Source organism: Notechis scutatus, chromosome 7, assembly GCF_049901735.1.
Source record: "Notechis scutatus isolate UNSWTSFEM ecotype Mainland chromosome 7, rNotScu1.2, whole genome shotgun sequence".
Classification (NCBI taxonomy): Eukaryota; Metazoa; Chordata; class Lepidosauria; order Squamata; family Elapidae; genus Notechis; species Notechis scutatus.
Window position 1 is genome coordinate 5,061,644 of NC_142015.1, and position 19,642 is coordinate 5,081,285.

At 42.3% G+C, this 19,642-nt stretch overlaps 1 protein-coding gene and 1 long non-coding RNA gene across 4 annotated transcripts in view; both read left to right on the forward strand.

Annotated features, from left to right (window-relative positions):
* LOC148130016 (uncharacterized) overlaps nt 1–19,642 on the forward strand; it is a 333,127-nt gene that overhangs the window by 177,998 nt on the left and 135,487 nt on the right. The gene's annotated exons all lie outside the window — the stretch shown is intronic.
* BIN3 (bridging integrator 3) overlaps nt 1–19,642 on the forward strand; it is a 128,362-nt gene that overhangs the window by 36,184 nt on the left and 72,536 nt on the right. For all 3 annotated transcript variants that reach the window (XR_015750299.1, XM_087969656.1, XM_087969657.1), the window contains exon 2: nt 3,100–3,148. Coding sequence is in view for 1 of the 3 variants with exons in the window: in XM_087969656.1 (XP_087825782.1) it covers nt 3,100–3,148 (49 nt within the window). In the remaining 2 variants the exon portion in view is untranslated. The remainder of the gene's footprint in view (nt 1–3,099; nt 3,149–19,642) is intronic.

Consider the following 19,642-nt stretch of genomic DNA (forward strand, 5'->3'; position numbering starts at 1 on the left):
GTTAAGTTAGTCCCACGATTGTTGAGTGAATCTGGCTTCCCTACTGACTTGGCTTGTCAGAAGGTCGCAAAAGGGGATCGCGTGAGCGATCGTCATAAATAGGAACCAGCTGTCAAGCAACCAGATGTAAATCACACGACCACGGGGATGCTGCAGTGGTGGGATTCCAATCATTTAACCACCGGTTCTCTGCCCCAATGATTTCTTCCGACAACCAGTTCACCAAACTGCTCAGAAAGTTAACAACCGGTTCTCCCGAACTGGTGTGAACTGGCTGAATCCCACCACTGGGTTGCTGCAGTAGTCATAAGTGTGAAAAACGGTCTTAAGTCCCTTTTTTCAGTGCCGTTGTAACTTTGAACGAACTGTGGTTAAGTCAAGGACTACCTATACATGGTGTTTTATTGATAAAAGAGAATATTTATAGCCCAGGATTGAAATGAAGGGTTCTTGCAGCTCTCTTCCTCTTGCTTGGTTTTGGAAAATGTGTCAGGGTCAAACCACGATTCTTTCCTCACACTTCCGTCCTACTCCTCCAGCCAGGATGACAGAAGATGATCTGAGGGCTCCTTGGTGCTCTCTGTGCTTGTTTGTTTCCTTGCAGACGTTTCATAACCCAAACTAGGTAACATCATCAGTGCTGGAGCAAACCCCATTCCTTACCAGCCCTGAGGATGTTACCAACTTTGGGTAATAAAGCAGCCATGGTGGCGCAGTGGTTAGAAAATGGTATTGCAGGCTAACTCTGCTGAATGCCAACAGTTCGAGTGCTATTGCTATTGTCCGTCCTTCCTTCCTTCCTTCCTTCCTCCCTCCCTTCCTTCCTCCCTCCCTCCTTCCCCCCTCCCTCCTTCCCTCCCTCCCTTCCATGGTGCACAGTGGTAAGAATGCAGTATTGCAGGCTAAGTCTGCCGAATGCCAGAAATTCGATCCTGACGGGCTTAAGGTTAACTCAGCCTTCCATCCTTCTGAGGTGGGTAAAATGAGGACCCAGATTGTTGGGTGGCAATAGGCTGACTCTGTAAGCCACTTAGAGAAGGCTGTAAATCCACTGTGAAGCGGTATATAAGTGCTATTGCTATTGTCCTTCCTTCCTTTCTTCCTTCCTTCCTTCCTTCCTTCCTTCCTTCCTTCCTTCCTTCCTTCCTTCCTTCCTTCCTTCCTTCCTATGGTGCACAGTGGTTAGAATGCAGTATTGCAGGCTAACTCTGCCCACTGCCAGGAGTTAGATCCTGAATGGCTCAAGACTTTCCTCCTTCCGAGGTGGGTAAAATGAGGACCCAGATTGTTGGGTGGCAATAGGCTGACACTGTAAGCCACTTAGAGAAGGCTGTAAATCCACTGTGAAGCGGTATATAAGTGCTATTGCTATTGTCCTTCCTTCCTTCCTTCCTTCCTTCCTTCCTTCCTTCCTTCCTTCCTTCCTTCCTTCCTTCCTTCCTTCCTTCCTTCCTTCCTTCCTTCCTTCCTTCCTATGGTGCACAGTGGTTAGAATGCAGTATTGCAGGCTAACTCTGCCCACTGCCAGGAGTTAGATCCTGAATGGCTCAAGACTTTCCTCCTTCTGAGGTGGGTAAAATGAGGACCCAGATTGTTGGGGGCAAGAGGCTGACTTTGGAAACTGCTTAGAGGTGGCTGTAAAGCACTGTGAAGCAGTATATAAGTCTAAGGGCTATTGCTATTTTCCTTCCTTCCTTTTCCTTCCTTCCTTCTCTCCCTGCCTCCCTCCCTCAGTTCTTTGAATGCAGTATTGCAGGCTCACTCTGCTGACTGCCAGCAGTTCAATCCTGACTAGCTTGATTGACTCTGCCTTCCATCCTTCCAAAGTGGGTAAAATGAGGACCCAGATTGTTGGGGACAAGAGGCTGACTCTGTAAACTGCTTAGAGAGGGCTGGAAACCACTATAAAGCGGTATATAAGTCTAAGTACTATTGCTATGTACAAGAAAACAAGCACAGCGCGTACCAAGGATCCCTCAGATCATGTTCTGTCCTTCCTGCTGGATGGAAGTATGCCAAAGGTTTAGTGGATTAACCCTTCACATTTTTCCAAAGAGGAAGCGTTCTTCGTAAGACCATCTGGGCTCCTTCTGCCTCTAAGGTTGCCTTGAGGCACGACTATGTCTAGATACCCTTCCACATATTTCCCTACATGTAAATCATATTAAATTGGCCTCGTTCTTTGCTGAGTGGCTTCTGCTAGAGGCAAAAGAACACGTATGTATTGGAGGAGAAGTATGCAATGAAACTTTTATGTCCTGGCCATTGCGAGTGAATGAACGGGCATCCCGGTCTGCATTTGGAAGGAGTGGCCAAGAGAAACAATGCTCTTTATTTATTTTAAGCAGCATTATTTCCACTTTGGGGTTTCAAGACGGGCTCGAGAAAAGCCTATCCATTTTTAATGCCTGCATCAAAGCAGAATTTTGAAAGGGGGGCTAATTTTTCTCGGCCTTCTGCTGTAGACCTGGTGCGATGCTTTTGTTAACGGCCACCTACCCTGTTGAAGAAAGCAGAATAAATCTGACATACCTTGTGAAAAGGGAGTTTAATATCAAAGGGGTTGAAACCCACCTTTTGGGGCCAAGTTTTGCTTCTTTCTTTCTCAGTGGCCGTGAAAATGAGATTCGTCGCTGACAAGAGATCTCCCAACAAATGTTTGGACAGCTCGCTTTGCAGACCTAGGTGGATGCCTTGCCATTGCCTTGCCGTCCCATTGCCCGGTCTGCTCCAGCCACTTCCGGGGGGGGGGTTTCATTCCCCCCCCCCCGATGCCCGCCGTTTGCATTTTCAGCTGAAAACGACGCAGAGCCTTTTGCTCTGCCAAAGTTGCTCAGGCCTATCTCGCCACCCTGCCCTGGTCCTGTCAAAGAAGCAGTTGGCTGTTGGGGCTATGAGGGGTGAGGGGAGGGAAAGAGAGAGGATCTGGGCCCACCAAGCGAAGGTGGGGAGTGCCTGCGTGACCCTCGGCTCCCCCATTTTTTTAAATTCCTAATCTATCATCCCTCCTCGGGGGGGGGGACGTTAAACAGGACATGCTGGCTTGTTTGCCAAGGTTCTTAATCTCTGCTGCTTTCTCTTCTCTTTTTCCCAATCCAGGATTCCATTCAAGATCGGGCAGCCTAAGAAACAGATTGTACCCAAGACAGTGAGTAAAGCAGTTTCTCTCCTCCCTTCCTCCTCTTTTTTTTTTTTTTTTTTTTGGGGGAAACCTTGTCTTTGATCATATGGCTGATGAGTCAAGCCAGCACACATTAACCAGCCCGTTTTTAATATGTTTATAGGCATGTGGGTGGGTGGGTGGGGGAAAAAAACCATGAGTGAGCTGAAATTGCTTCTGTCTTTGACCGTGGCTCTCTTAACTGAGGGGGTGTCTCAGCGCTGGGTGGCTTATTTTGGTACCTTCTGGAGCTGTGTCCCTGCTGCTTTCTTACCACCCCACTCCTCCCCTGCCTCTCTCTGTGTGTGTGTGTGTGTAGAGAGAGAGAGAGAGGAGGAGGGGCTTTTGTCACTCTGGCATGGTTTTCCTAGGAGATGGTTGAGCAGGTTTCCTTCCTTCCTTCTTTCAGCCGCGGCTTGTTTGTTCCTCTTTTTTTTTCCCCCCTCCGAGCAGATGGAGAAGGGGGACTGCTTCATATTGACTGAATATAACCGTTTCTAAAGGCAGGCTCCTTATTAGAGGAAGCTGGGAATGCTTAGTGCCGGGGTGTGAATGAATTTGGATTGCAGAGGGGCCTGTTGCTTTAAAAGGCATTTTAAGACACACACACACACCCAACGCCCAACGCCGTTCCATATTCTGGTCGTACCTCGAAGCACTGGGAAAGGGCATGTGGTGTATTCCCCCCCCCTCTGTCACACACACACACACACACACCCCAACTTATTGCAAACATGGACTTTCGTGCAGCAAGGGAATCTGTGTGTAGAAGAAGCGTACAAGAGCTGTAGCTTCCCAAATGTGGCTCAGCTACGTTAGTCATGCTGGCTGAGGCTGAAGTGGTATGAAGTTTCAGGACCCCCTCAGCTATTCTGAGAAGGTTCACCTTGGTCCAGTTCAAAATTAAGCTGGCATAATCTGTCTATAATCTTTTTTTTTAATATGTGATTTTTATTGTTTTCCACCAGTGCATATCAAATTACATTTTCAAACACTATTTTGCATCGACATACAATATTATCTTATATTTTCTATCATCTATTCGTACCTATCACCCATAATTGTTATCTTTTACTCATATTTGTTACTAAAAACTAACTTTATCCATTTTACATATCTGTGTATCACTCTCTTAGGAATTTTCCTATGTAATCTTCACTTTTCATCTGTCTGCACTCTTGAGTGGGTCTGAGTTTAGCTATAATTGGATGCTGCCTCCATAACTGTTCTAGTGAGATACTCTTTCAACTTAGGAGCACCAAAATTAATTCTTAACCATGATGCCTTGGAGAGCAAGTTTGGATGATGTGGCTCCTGGAAGCTGGGCAGGGTGAGAATAGCATGAAAGCTTCGTGATGCTTCCCTCTGCGTTGGAGAGGTGGTGGCCTTGGGGTTTCATAAGAGGAGAAAGCAGCTGTTGCCTTCTACAGTTTTGCATCTTAACCCATAAGTGCTTTTTTTCAGGAGGCGAAACTGGAGTTTCTTGTTTTTTTTTCCCTTTTGAAGACGTTTCGCTTCTCATCCAAGAAGCTTCTCCAGCTCTGATAGGATGGTGGGGAATAGAAGGAGCTGTCTGTCAACTGAAAAGATACCCCTTTGGTCTTTTTTTCAGCCATCCTGTCAGAGCTGGAAGAAGCTTCTTGGATGAGAAGCGAAACGTCTTCAAAAGAAAAGAAAAAAACCAAGAAAGTCCAGTTGCCTCCTGAAAAAAGCACCTTTGGGTCAACCGTGACCTGGATGACTGAGAATCTCTACAGAGATTGTAAAAATTGAAGTCAAGGAAATTTTGAGAGCATCAATGCTTCATTTCACTTCCAAATGAGCAAAGGGTCATAGGTATACTCAAGGTCATTCTGCTGTACAGCAACCCCTGGTTTAAAAACGTCCAACTTGTGGACGGTTCACGCTTACAAATTGCTGAAGAATTGAGAACAGGGAAGAAAACAATATTTTCATGCATTGCTGAAGCCACATGTTTTTCAATGGACAGCTTGTTTTTCAGCAGTTCGTGAAAACTTTGTGAGGCTTCAGCAGTTCTTCAACTTAAGGAAGGAGAATGCTGTCCTTTATTTTTAATAATATGGCCCATTCATAGGTACTGGTTCTAACTTACGTATGAATTTGAGTTAAAGCCTGGCACAGAAACAGAACTTGTTCTTAACCTAGGGGTCTGCCTGTGCAGAGTTGAGGTCCTTTCCATGACTACTATCATTTGGACTCGTTTGATCTCTTTCCGGAAATATTTCCAGTTATGAAATGATGATTACTCTAAATCAGGGGTCTCCGACCTTGGCCACTTTAAGACTTGTGGACTTCCAGTTGAACTCCAGAAGTCTTAAACTTGCCAAGATTGGAGACCCCTGCTCTAAATCAGGGGTCTCCAACCTTAGCAACTTTAAGCCTGGAGGACTTCAACTCCCAGAATTCCCCAGCCAGCAAAGCAATTCTGGGAGTTGAAGTCCTCCAGGCTTAAAGTTGCTAAGGTTGGAGACCCCCTGCTCTAAATTGTTCATGGACATCCTGGGTGGGATATCAAAAGTGGAAGACATTTGTTCAGTTTCCTAGTCAGGGTTCCAAGCATTTGTTTGAGATTCCTCATTTGATTAATTTGACCAATTTGGTTAAATCTCCTGTCACGTTTAGGCGGCGACTTTTAAATGTTCAGTCTATACCGAATTGCTCCTTAGATGTCCTTTTATTCTTTGGATCTTCTCTTATGCCCGTTCCTTCTGCACTTCCTTCCTTGGTTTCCACAAAGACTCCCACCAAGTCTTTTATAAAAACCATGTTGCTTTAGTGAAATGGGGATCTACCAGGACGGTTTTGCTTCTGGTAAAGGCCTGCATGAATAATACCTGGTCCATCCATGACGTGTCACTGGATGAAGGTACAGATCAGGAATGCATGATTGACCACCTGGTTGGATGACTGCAGGCATACAGCTGACTAGTTTTCTGGTTCTGCAGCAGGAAGGGAAAATCACCTGAATTTAGAACTGGGGATTCGTCGGAAACACGTCTCTAATCCACCATAGTTATATAGCAAATGTGGCAAACCCTTTTAGTATTAAACTCACAACGAGCCACACAGAGTTTATGGATTGCAGTTTTAATATAGTTAAGGGTAAAGGCAAAGGTTCCCCTCAAACGTATGTGCTAGTCGTTCCCGTCTCTAGTGGGCGGTGCTCATCTCCGTTACAAAGCTGAAGAGCCAGCGCTGTCCGAAGACGTCTCCGTGGTCATGTGGCCGGCATGACTAAACGCCAAAGGCACATAGAATGCTGTTCCCTTCCCACCAAAGGGGTCCCTATTTGTCTACTTGCATTTTTACATGCTTTCAAACTGCTAAGTTGGCAGAAGCTGGGACAAGTAACGGGAGCTCACTCCGTTATGCGGCGCTAGGGATTTGAACCGCTGAACTGCCAACCTTTTCTGATCGACAAGCTCAGCGTCTTAGCCTCTGAGCCACCACGTCCCTTTAGTATAGTTAGACCATGTATAATTGACAGACTGGATTTTCTCATTGATTTTAGTTGTTATTTATTATTTCATAGTAGAATTTTTAATTGTATATTGACTGAGTCAATATATTTGTTCTGGTCTGTGACTGTAATAAACTTGATTGATTGATTGATTGAACTGACTGGCAGCAGTGCTGGGTTATATGTGCTGGGAATGTAACAGAAGTAAGGTTGAAATGAGATAACCTTTGAGGTAGGATGTTCTATCTAAACCAGGGATGTTCAGCCTTGGCAACTTTTAAGACCTGTGGACTTCAATTCCCAGAATTCCCCAGCCAGCAAATCTCAAAGTTGCCAAAGTTAGACATCAGGTTTCTAGGATATAACTGAAAGAAGTCCACAGAAGCAGAGGAAATAATTCCATACACCCATGTATCCATATCCAAAGCCCCATTCCAGTTGAATCTGGCGCTTGGTCTCTTTGAGGCTGATTGGATACAAGTCATGACAGGTGATGATAGCAAACTTAGATTCCCAGTAGGTGGAACAATTTAGGTCTTACAGGTTCCTCGTTCTGTTCCCATATAAAGGTACTTTCCTGACCACCAGTTGCTACCACAATTACGAAGAGTGTTTTATTTTAGTACAGTAAGATTGCCTGATGTCACTTTCAGTTCTGAGCTATGTATCTGTGCCATCCCATTAAAAAAAAAAAAAAAGCTATTTGTTCTCCTCTTAAGGATCCCACTTGTCCATGTTTTAAAATGGGAAGAAGCACATGGAAAAGACACAATTTGCAACTACCTTTCCCCACATACCACGAAGAAAAAAAGAAGCTGGAATGTTGTACATAGTTAAATGCTGGAGAGTCCTCTTCCTTAAAGGGTGTGATGCTTTTTAGTTTAGGTGAAAATCTGAGTTAAAGGACAGGAAACTCTAAAGAGTTCAGAGAGTTATTAGAGAATCTGTTTGGTCAAGTGGTTAAGGCACCAGGCTAGAAACTGGGAGTTGGTGAATTCTAGTCCTGTTTTCACCTAGGCATTCTCACCTAGAAGCCGACTCCTCGTCCTGATAAAACCCCTTTTATTTAGTTTAAAGTGAATTCCTCTCCAGCAAAGTCCCGGCCAACAGTCTTTCAAGAGATTTCACAACTACAGACCTTTATCAGGCTTGGAGAGCTGCCAGGCCGATACCTTCCAAACACCACTCTGTAGCAGACAATTCTTGGCAAGAATGCAGGAACAGATCTTTACCCTGATGAATTGAACTAATTGTCTCCTGCAAACCTCACTCCCTTTTCGCTCCTCTTTTATTCCCCATGGGAGGGGCCATTCACCGTCCACCTGTGGCTTTACTCCCAAGTCAACCCTTGTTCCTTAGCTGTTCCCTTCTTCTGGCAACTCTGTGCATGCACACACTGCGAACAAGCTCAAGCTGTTCTTCTGCCTCACTGATCTCCAACTCCGAAGGCAGCTGATAGCTGTCAGATGGCCCTGGCCCCATCTCTGCCTCCGACACAGAGCCCTCATCAGAGCCTTTCCCAGACTCCAGGACTGGCCCATGTTCCTCCTCACTGTCCGAATCTGGCGGGCCACAACAAGTCCTATCTTAGGCATGAAAGACAGCTGGATAACATTGGGACACACACTCTGTCTCCGTCCCACTCACTTCACAGAGTGGCTACTGTAGGGAAAAGAGGAGAACATAGGTCCGTGATGGCCACCGGCATGCAAGCTGCAGGCAAACTTACCTCACTACGCATGTGTGTGCCTCACAGTTGATTTTTGGACAGTTTGAGGCCTTTTTTGAGCCTCCCAGAGGCTTGAGGAAGGCTTTGCAGGCCAAAAACTAGGCCTGTTTCATCACTTTCTATTTTTCCAGAAATACCGAAAGTGATGAAACGGGCCTAGTTTTCGGCCTGCAGAAGCCTTCCTCAAGTCTCTGGGAGGTTGAAAAAGGCCTCAAACCTGCCGAAAATCAGCTATGAGGCGCAGTGAAGGTAAGAGGGCGGTGGGGGAATGGGTGAGGATTGCGTGAGCATGCGTAAGGGGCATGGGGGGGCCACACATTGCCTTCTGGGTGTTGGCACACAAGCACAAGTGTGCAAGTGCGCACACAATTTTTGGCACAGGAGCCCAAAAAGGTTAGCCACCACTGATATAGGTATTGGTTTATTTGTTAAATGTATTTGCTCTTAATCTCACCGTAGGGCTGTTCTGTACTATAGCAAATCCAAGTGGTCTCAAGTTACAACAGTTCGTTTATTAGCCAGTTATAACAGACCCTGATTGATGACCATGTTTCACACAACCCGTTGTGGTATCTCCACGATCGCCTTAATCAAAATCCAGATGCTTGGCAACTGACTCCTATTTATGACGGGGTCATGTGATTCTTCTTTTGTGACCTTCCGACAAGCAGACTCCGTGGGGAAGACAGATTCACTTCACAGTGTCCTTACTAACTCGAAACTGCAGCAGTTCACTTAACGGCTATGGCAAGCCGGGTCGTAAAAATGGGGCAAAACTCACAACAGATGTCTCACTTAGCAAGAGAAATGCCGGGCTCGGTTGCAGTTGTAAGTTGAGTTATGATGAATGGAATGGGAATTGTGCAATTAACTTCTAAAATTCACTGGCACACAGTACAACAATGACCACTTCTTAAATATTTGTAACAAGGTTAGAAGCAGGGCTCCCCCAAACTTGGCAACTTTAAGGCTTGCGGACTTCAACTCCCAGAATTCTCTAGTCAGCCATGCCTGCTTTTTCTCTCTCTCTCTCCCTCTTAATCTCCTAAAGTGGAGAGAGATTGCAGAGGAAGGGATTACAAGAGAGTAAGCTATGCTGGCTGGAGAATTCTGGGAGTTGAAGTCCACAAGCCTTAAAGTTGCCAAGTTAGCGTATGCATGTATTTTGAAGGCTAAGGATCTCCCTGGCCAGAGCAACTCTGTCCTTAAGGCCATGCCTTTTCGGTGAAGTGGAGGGGGGGGACGAAACACCTCTATAACATGCTTGTGGCCACTGCTGGTTTCCTGCCATTTGCAGAATAAATGGCCGGCAGTGGCCAGCGGAGTGACATTTTTATTTCTTCTAACTGCCCTGCGTTCCGTCTTCCAGATGTTCGCCTTTAGATTATGTTTCAGGAAGTGGGAAGGTACGGCATCTTTATGGCTGAATCCACTGTTGATCGGAGAGGGGAAGTGGTTTTGATGGAGAGGCTCTCCCACTCACCAGTCTAGATCACAAACATGCACACACAGAGGGGAGCCGGAGTAGAAATGAACAACGGGCTATTTCCAGAGTCAGCTCCAACTCCCAGCGATGGAGTGGCAGGCGCGAAGGGTTTGGCTTAAAAGGGGATTATGTGTGTGTGGTTTTTTTTCTCCAGCCAAGCAAGAAAATATATATATATATATATATATATATATATATATATATATATATATATATATATATATATATATATATATATATATATATATATATATATATATATATATATATATATATATATATATATATATATATATATATATATATATATATATATATCATGCCAAGAGTGGCTTAGTAGCACTTTTAGGAGATATCAGATACAGCTGAAAAAGACATTAGTTATATCTTTAATAAGCCTCCTCTGTTCCAGTCCTTCAAAGGAAGTCATGGTGTCAATTGTATTGAATCACTCCTAGTCTCAAAGGTGCTTTTTATGGAGGCAGTTGGACTTCTTGTGGGTTTTTTTGTTTTGTTTTTCCTTTGAAGACGTTTTACTTCTCATCCAAGAAGCTTCTTCGGCTCTAACTGGATGGTGGGTGAATGGAAGGATTTATACTCCTTGCAGACAGCTGGTCATTTGCATCCTTTTTGAGGGTCGTTGAGGCCACTTGGAGGTTTATCTGTGTCCTCAGCGTCACCTGAGTAGTGCAAATGGTTCCTGTTCCTTGGTTATTCTTTGAAGACGTTTCTCTTCTGATCCAAGAAGCTTCTTCGGCTCTGACTGGATGGTGAGGAATGGAAGGATTTCTATTCCTTGCAGACAGCTAGTCATTTGCATCCTTTGAGAGGGTCTTTGAGGCCACTTGGAGGTTTATCTTGGATAAACCTCCAAATGCTCCTGGTTCCTGAAGTCTGCAATTTTTCCCCTCTGGGAATCCATTCCTTCTCCCACACCATCCAAAAGGTGTCCATCCCAAATTGTATAGCTAAAAGTCTGTAGAGATTCTCAGTCCTCCAGGTCATGGTTGTCCCCAAGGTGTTTTGTTTTTTTCAGGAGACACCTGGACTTCCTTGTTTTTTTCTTTTGAAGACATTTTGCTTCTTATCTTAGGACAAAATGGGTCACATTCTCCGTCTTTCCTCCAGGTCAGACTATTGTGATTATCTTCCACCAGACAGTCCTGAGGGATGCAGCTAATAACAAGACCACTTTCAGTGATCCTTTTGCCATATCAATGGAATACATATCACTACAGCAGAGGTGTCCAACCTTGGCAATTTAAGACTTGTGGACTTTTTGCTGGCTGAGGAATTCTGAGTTTTGCTGGCTGGGGGGATTCTTGGAATTGAAGTCCACAGGGCCTAAAGTTGCCAAGATTGGACACGCCTGCTCTAGCCTTCCAACCATGAGTAGGTGCAATAACGAATGTGTTTATTAGCAAAGATGTGAATATGGAAAGATAAAAGTAATTGTATTCATTTGTTCCATGGAATAAATGCACACAGTCACTATTTACATAATAGCTCTATTGAGAATAATCAAAAGGGCAGAGACCAAGGTGCAAACTGTCAAGTTTTCCTGAACTCTCCATTATGAAAGAAGTTGCAAATGCAGGGATTGGGGGAGAAAACAGCAGGAAAATCCTAAAATTAACCCAGCTGTTTTAGCCATGGGACCAGCAACTCCAAGTTAGCTTCAATTGGGATAGATATCATTTGTATCAGCTTTCTTTCTTTCTTTCTTTCTTTCTTTCTTTCTTTCTTTCTTTCTTTCTTTCTTTCTTTCTTTCTTTCTTTCTTTCTTCCTTCCTTCCTTCCTTCCTTCCTTCCTTCCTTCCTTCCTTCCTTCCTTCCTTCCTTCCTTCCTCCCTCCCTCCCTCCCGCCCTCCCTCCCTCTCTCTCTTTCTCTCTCTTTTTTTCCTACCAGACCAAGAATTTGGGAACTTTGTCTTTGCCAGAAGACAAATCTGTAAATATTTTCAGAAGTGCCATAGATTATACAATGACTTTCAGTTGGACTAATTTGCTCAAATGGTTACTTCAGTTTAACCACTTTTTTAAAAAAATTAAACTTTATTAATTCTTTTATATTTTTAAAAGAAAAAAAAACCCCAACCATAACATTAACAGTACTCTAACGTTCATATTATACATCTCTATCTCTTGTGCTTTATACATTTATATACATGGTTATGCGAATATATACATTTATCTGTCACACAGATAGCGTAAACAGTATTTACATTTACTTCTTCTGTAATTCCCAACATTCATCAAGTCGGAATTCATACTCCATTATTAAGTACTTTGTGGATTTAAAAAGATAGTGCAGATTATAGTAGCGGTTATCCCTAAAGTTTAGCGTTGAAGGGAAAGAAGCTGTTGTGGGATATATACAAGTGAAGGAACCAAGTTTCAGTTTAGAGTTATTTAGGATTTTTTCTTTTTTGACAGTAGTCTTAGAAGTTGTTGGAATAGGAGGTTGGAGTAGAGCAGTGGTGGCTAGTCTTTTTGGCTCCTGTGCCAAAAATTGTGCGCACACTCTTGCTCGTGTGCCAGCACCCAGAAGGCAATCATGCCGCCTATGCATGTGCGCGCAATCCCCACCCACCCCCACCGCCCCCTTACCTGCACTGCTCCTCACAGCTGATTTTTGGCAGGTTTGAGGCCTTTTTCAGCCTCCCAGAGGCTTGAGGAAGGCTTCTGCAGGCTTTGCAGGCCGAAAACTAGGCCCATTTCGTCACATCCGGTATTTTCGGAAAAAACAGGAAGTGATGAAATGGGCCTAGTTTTCGGCCTGCAGAAGCCTGCAGAAGCTTTCCTCAAGCCTCTGGGAGGCCGAAAAAGGCCTCAAACCCGCCAAAAATCAGCTGTGAGGCGCACACATGCGTAGTGAGGAAAGTGTGCCTGCAGCTTGCGTGCTGGCACAAATGGCTCTGCGTGCCACCTGTTGCATATGTGCCATAGGTTCGCCATCACGGGAGTAGAGGAAACAAAGCAATATTACTTATTTTAACTTTCATTATTTTCTATATGCTTAATTTCCAACCAATCAGACCACATATCCCAAATTTTATAATATTCCGACTCTTCTTTGTTTAACCACTTTTAATTAAAAATTGCTTTGTCTCAACATACTTTTTAGGTATAATACATTTCATTTTTTTATTCTGTACATTGCCCAAGGTTGACCAGCACTCTATAAATCTAAGCTATAAACAATGAACCTGCTTTTCAAAGACAGCGATGAACTTCCCTTATTGTGCTATATATCACATCATGGCTGCGGGAAGACCTGCGAATTCAAACCACGATGTGGCAAATGGAAGGCGTTCAATGTTGCTCAAAACGTTTGCAGTCTATTTGTGGGGAGAAGGGAAAAAAAAAAAAAAGGCCCGTGTCAGCACAAGTAATCCAATGCCATGGATTTCTTTTGTTTGCCTGGGTCAGTTTCCTGAATTTTTACAGAAGTGGGTGTCAGGAACCTCCTGTGCGGACATGCCTGAGTAGGTGCTGGAATAAGATAATATGTCTATTTCGAGCAGCACTGCAGATGGAGCGGGACTGAAAGGCATCTCTGTCTCACTCACCCGGGGTTGACGTCAGGTGCTACTATGAAGACTTGACTTAACGGAACTGCCATTTGCTTTTTCCAATGGTACAAGTAGACATGAGGCGAGACCTGGCTCAAAAACAGTAACGGTGAGAGGGATCTTGGAGTCCTAGTGGATGATCCCTTAAACATGATCCAGCTGTGTGCAGCAACTGCCAAAAAATCTTATACATTCCTTGGTTGTATAACCAGAGGTGTAGAATCAAAATCGCGGGAAGGATTAGTACTGCAGAAGAGAAGAATAGAGTAGAGTGAATAGAATAGAAAAGAAGAAAAGAAAAGAAGAAAAGAAAAGAAAAGAAAAGAAAAGAATAGAATAGGAATAAAGTAGAGTGGAGTAGAATAGAATAGAATAGAATAGAATAGAATTAGAGTAGAGTAGAGTAGAGTAGAATTGAATTGAATTGAATTAGAGTAGAGTAGAGTAGAATAGAATAGAATAGAATAGAATAGAATAGAATAGAATAGAATAGGAATTCTTTATTGGCCAAGTGTGGTAGGACACACAAGGAATTTGTCTTGGTGCAAATGCTTTCAGTGTACATAAAAAAAAAGATACATTCGTCAAGAGTCAAGAATCATCAGGTGCAACACTTAATGATAGTCAAAGGGTACAATAAGAATAGAATAGAATAGGAGTAGAGTAGAGTAGAATAGAATAAAATAGAAATATGGAAGAATAGAATAGGAATAAAATTAGAATAAAATAGAATAGAATAGAACAGAACTGAACAGAACAGAACAGAACAGAACAGAACAGAATAGAATAGAATAGAATAGAATAGAATAGAATAGAATAGAATAGAATAGAATTCTTTATTGGCCAAGTGTGATTGGACACACAAGGAATTTGTCTTGGTCTAAATACTCTCAGTATACATAAAAGATACATTTGTCAAGAGTCAAGAATCATCAGGTACAACACTTAATGATAGTCACAGGGTACAATAAGCAATCAAATCATACTAGGAAACAATATAAATTGTAAGGATACAAGCAACGAAGTTACAGTCATACAGTCACAAGTGGGAGGGGATGGGTGATAAGGAGTGATGAGAAGATTAATAGTAATAGTAGTGCAGACTTTGTAAATAGTTGGACACTGTTGAGGGAATTATTTGTTTAGCAGCATCGTTTTGAGGGAAGGAGTTGAAACAGTTTATGTCCAGGATGTGAAGGTCTGTAGATATTTTCACAGCCCTCTTTTTGACTCGTGCAGTTTACAGGTCCTCGATGGAAGGCAGGTTGGTAGCCATTGTTTTTTCTGTAATCCTAATTATTCTCTGGAGTCTGTGTCTGTCTTGTTGGGTTGCAGAACCAAACCAGACAGTTATAGAGGTGCAGATGACAGACTCTGTAGAATTGTATCAGCAGCTCCTTGGGCAGTTTGAGCTTTCTGAGTTGGCACAGACAATTATAAATCCTTAGTAAGGCCACACCTGGAATACTGCGTCCAGTTTTGGTCACCACCTTACAAAAAAGACATTGAGACTTTGGAAAAAGTGCAAAGAAGAGTAGCTAAGACGATTATGGGCCTGAAGACAAAAACTTATGAAGAACGGTTGGAGGAATTGGGTATGACCAATCTAAAGAAAAGAAGCACTGGGTGCCACAAAGAAGAGGGGCTCAACTTATTTTCCAAAGCACCAGAAGGCAAGACAAACAATAAATGGAAACTAATCAAGGAGAGAAGCAACTTGGAACTGAGAAATTTCTTAACAGTGAGGACAATTAACCAATGGAACAGTTGCCTTCAGAAGTTGTAGGGGCTTGATCACTGAAGGTTTTTAAGAAAAGATTGGACAGCCACCTGTCTGAAATGGTATAGAGGAGGGGTTGGACTAGAAGACCTCTAAGGTCCTTCCAGGTCTATTCTGATTGATATTGATATTGAGTCTGGTGTCTACTGCCATGTGGGCTAGGTGAACCCAAACATGTTCTTCTGCAGCTTTGGCAAGGAAGTGTTTCCTTCCAGCACCCAGCCTTGGGGGTATGTTTGAGGCTTGTGTGGCAATAGCCAATGCACCATAACTGTCACTGATCCAGAAGCTGTTATAGGGGAACCAAGATGTTCTCAGATCCTAAATCAGGAATCCCCAAATTCATCAACCCCTTCACGGATTTTCAAATTGTTTGTTGATCCAAACGTTTACTATATGAAAATAATTTAATAAATACAGTACTACTTTAACTAATAGCACAATACAAATAATAATAATACAATCACTACAACATTAAACCCTTGGGTAGTCCCATCAACCCTTGGGGTCAAAATTGATCATTTTGAAGAACCTTGGTCTAAATTGAGATGGCACTAAGTATGCAAACCAGTTTTCGCAGTGGAAAATTGTACCAGATTCCTCCCATCATATATAGCAATGTTCTTTGAAATAAGTAAAATCAGGTGATGTGTGAATATACAGTACATACATGCATTGGTTTAACCAAGGAACTTTCAGCGTTCCTTCTTTTAATAAGTTGTAATCTGACTAGCCAGGGAGGCGATGGCTCAGTGGCTAAGACACTGAGCTTTTCGATCAGAAAGGCCGGCAGTTCAGCGGTTCGAATCCCCATCGCCGCGTAACGGAGTGAGCTCCTGTTACTTGTCCCAGCTTCTGCCAACCGAGCAGTTCGAAAGCATGTAAACAATGCAAGTAGAAAAATAGGGACCACCTTGGGTGGGAAGGGAACAGCGTTCTGTGCACCTTCGGCATTTAGTCCTGCCGGCCACATGACCACGGAGATGTCTTTGGACAGCGCTGGCTCTTCGGCTGTGTAATGGAGATGAGCACCACCCTCTAGTGCCGGAAACGACTAGCATGTATGTGCAAGGGGAACCTTTACCTTTTTACCTTTAATCTGACTTGATAAAGAGTTATATTCATGTGTATTTTAAATACATAGAAATATAGCATAAGTGATCCCAGAGAGTGCAGTTAACTCTCATTTTTGTTATGCTTTTATTTGTTTGCCCCCAGGATCAGTGAATATATGAATAGCAGTCACAATATCTAAGTGGAAGTTTTTAATTTATATTCTTGACTTAAATATATAGGCTGCATGGACCTCAAGGCAGTTTCTCTAGGGTCACCTGAACTTCCTCCCAAGATTATGGTTGGCTTAGCAAAGCTGGTATATCATATACCCTCAAATTCTGCCCTTTTGGTGCCTTTTCTTTAGCTCACTGGTTCTCACTAGTAAAATTCTGAAGTTATTAAGTAATACTTTGGAAACAGCATTTATAGTCTCAAACTCTTTTACCTAGGAATAAAAAGATCCACTGGTTTTAATGAAATGTGTGGATAGACTGGTTTAGTTAAATGTGTGTTCAGACTTGCTAAATCCAAAGACTAGATCCAAGAACTTGTCAACAGCATTCATTCACTGGCATATCCTTTCTTCTTCTCTCTCAATTACCCACTTCAAAAGCCTGTTGAATGTCTTCTAATCATCCGAAAAAGTTTGAGAGAAAGTTACACATTTGCTCTATAATAGAACTCCAAGAGGACATCAGGCTAATAAAAGGGAATATAATCTGTAGCTCAGGGTTGAACTGTGCCATCCTTCATATTTGTTTGCAGACATTTCATTACCCAAGTAGGTAACATCGTCACTGCTAGTGAGTGAAGGGTTTTCTCCCTGTTTATATATACTAGCTTACCTTTCCTGTGTTGGTAAGGGCTGTGGTTTTCTACTTTACTAGTTTGTTTCCTGCGTTGAAATGTCCAAGCAACTTTTTAGCATTAGAATTAGAATTCTTTATTGGCCAAGTGTGATTGGACACACAAGGAATTTGTCTTGGTGCAAATACTCTCACTATACATAAAAGAAAAGATACTTTCATCAAGAGTCAAGAATCATCAGGTACAACACTTAATAATAGACATAGGGTACAATAAGCAATCAAATCATATTAGGAAACAGTCAATATAGATCGTAAGGATACCAGCGACAAAATTACAGTCATACAGTCACAAGTGGGAGGGGATGGGTGATAAGGAGTGATGAGAAGATTAATAGGAATAGAATAGAATAAAATAGAATAGAATAGAATAGAATAGAATAGAATAGAATAGAATAGAATAGAATAGAATAGAATAGAACTCTTTATTGGCCAAGTGTGATTGGACATACAAGGAATTTGTCTTGGTGCAAATGCTCTCAGTGTACATAAAAGAAAAGTTACATTCATCAAGAGTCAAGAATCATCAGGTGCAACACTTAATAATAGTCATAGGGTACAATAAGCAATCAAATCATACTAGGAAACGGTCAATATAAATCGTTAGGATACAAGCGACAAAGTTACAGTCATACAGTCACAAGTGCGAGGGGATGGGTGATAAGGAGTGATGAGAAGATGAATAGTAATAGTAGTGCAGACTTTTTTTAAATGTTAGGTGTCCATTTAATAATAACCTAGAAAGTATTCCAAGTATTGAATGATACCATGCTTAAAAGGGGTTTATAATGATATTTGGAACATCAAGGAGCCCATTTTCGTTCACAATTATGCAGATTAAATGAATCCATATGCATGAGACTGTTGTTACCTTTATGGTTGAGTATCGTAACAATTAGGTACATTAAAACATCTTGTGGGAATTCTTTACTGTTAATTGTGTTTTGGAAGATGGCAACAATTTCAGTATGTCCTAGAATTTCCAATACCCCCATTCATTTCTTTAGAATCTCGCTGGGGGAATTCAGCTGCGTGTCCTTTATGACTCAGAGGTTTCAGATTATTATACTTTTTTGAGAAGTGCATAATAAATTGGAAAGGTTTGCCTCATCTCCTCCATGCAACAGAAATACTATTATGATAGAAATCAGGTGACAAATATTAGTGTGTGATTTGCTCATGCATTGTTTAATTATTTGTAAATAATACATAAGTCTGCATAAAATCCACCAATGATATTGATGTCATGGATATCTTTTCTTTTTATTTCACTGGTCTCTCCAACTCTGGGCTGTTCCTTCTGATTGCCAGCCGAGCTGCTCTAAATCCAGACATTCAGTTTTTCTTGGTCCTGTTACCGGCAGTTTCTTTTTAGCTCAAATGCTGGGAAACTGAACCTTGGCGTTTTCTGCCCCCAAAATATGTGCTTCTGCCATCAAGCTATGTATTTATTTACTATATTTATATCCTGTGCCTTCAGCAGCGCAGTGTTCCCGAGGCAGCCTACAATTAAAATGATTTTTTTTAAAAAAAAACAAAAGTACACAAAAACAAAACAGCAATAAAAATCCAACACATGAAATGCGCCTTGAGATGTGGGGTGGGATGGGGTTCCTTTAGGTAACATCAATTGCGGTGGGAAGAAGCAGTTGGAATTGTCGTTCCCTTCAATGGGTCCATAATGCAAGATGTTGCAAAAGCCCTGCGTTAATACTAGTTCTTGCACGTCTAGATTAGTGTTTCCCGGCCTTGTAACTTTAAGCAGCCTGGACTTCAACTTTCTAACATTTTCCTCCAGAGCAGCAAAGCAGAAGTCGGAATTGTCTTTTGCCAGCTTTGGAGCCTTAAACTGATGCTTTCAGAGACCATAACATTTCTTCTTTCAGAAGGTTAAGGGAACACGGCAAGTTATTTTGAGATCCATGCCTTTAAGGATTGGAACTTGATGACGGTGGCTTGGCGTAAACTACTAAGGGAAATGTTGTTAGAAATAATATGTAAACTTTATTCAACCAGTGTCACCTTTGAGTTTTGCTTGGTAGATTTTGAAACTGGCTGAGCATGTGGAATCACCTTAAACATGGAGGAGAAAACAGGGAGACACAAAATAGGCATACAGCAGCCGGGGTTCAAAAATCTGTACGTACAGAATGTGGGGAATCATTTTCAGCGGAAGACTTTTAACAGCTCGTGGCAGTAATCTGAAAAGGGGGAATTTAAAAGATAGATAGATTGGTCCTTCCCAATCTCACTCCAGTGTTCTTTACTCTGAATTAGACGGTCAAAAGTTTTGGAAAACTCATACTCTTTATTCATAGTCTGGTCTTTATTCATAGTCTGGTAAAATGGAACATACGCTCTGAGATCTCTTGGAAGAAAGTCAATAAATTGTCCCCATACCTTTTGGTAGACCTGGCGGAACCCTTTTCTTTCACACCTTTTTATGTGAAGAGAAGAACACCCAAGCAGGGAGATATTAAAGCAAACAAAAATGCATTTCAATATGAGC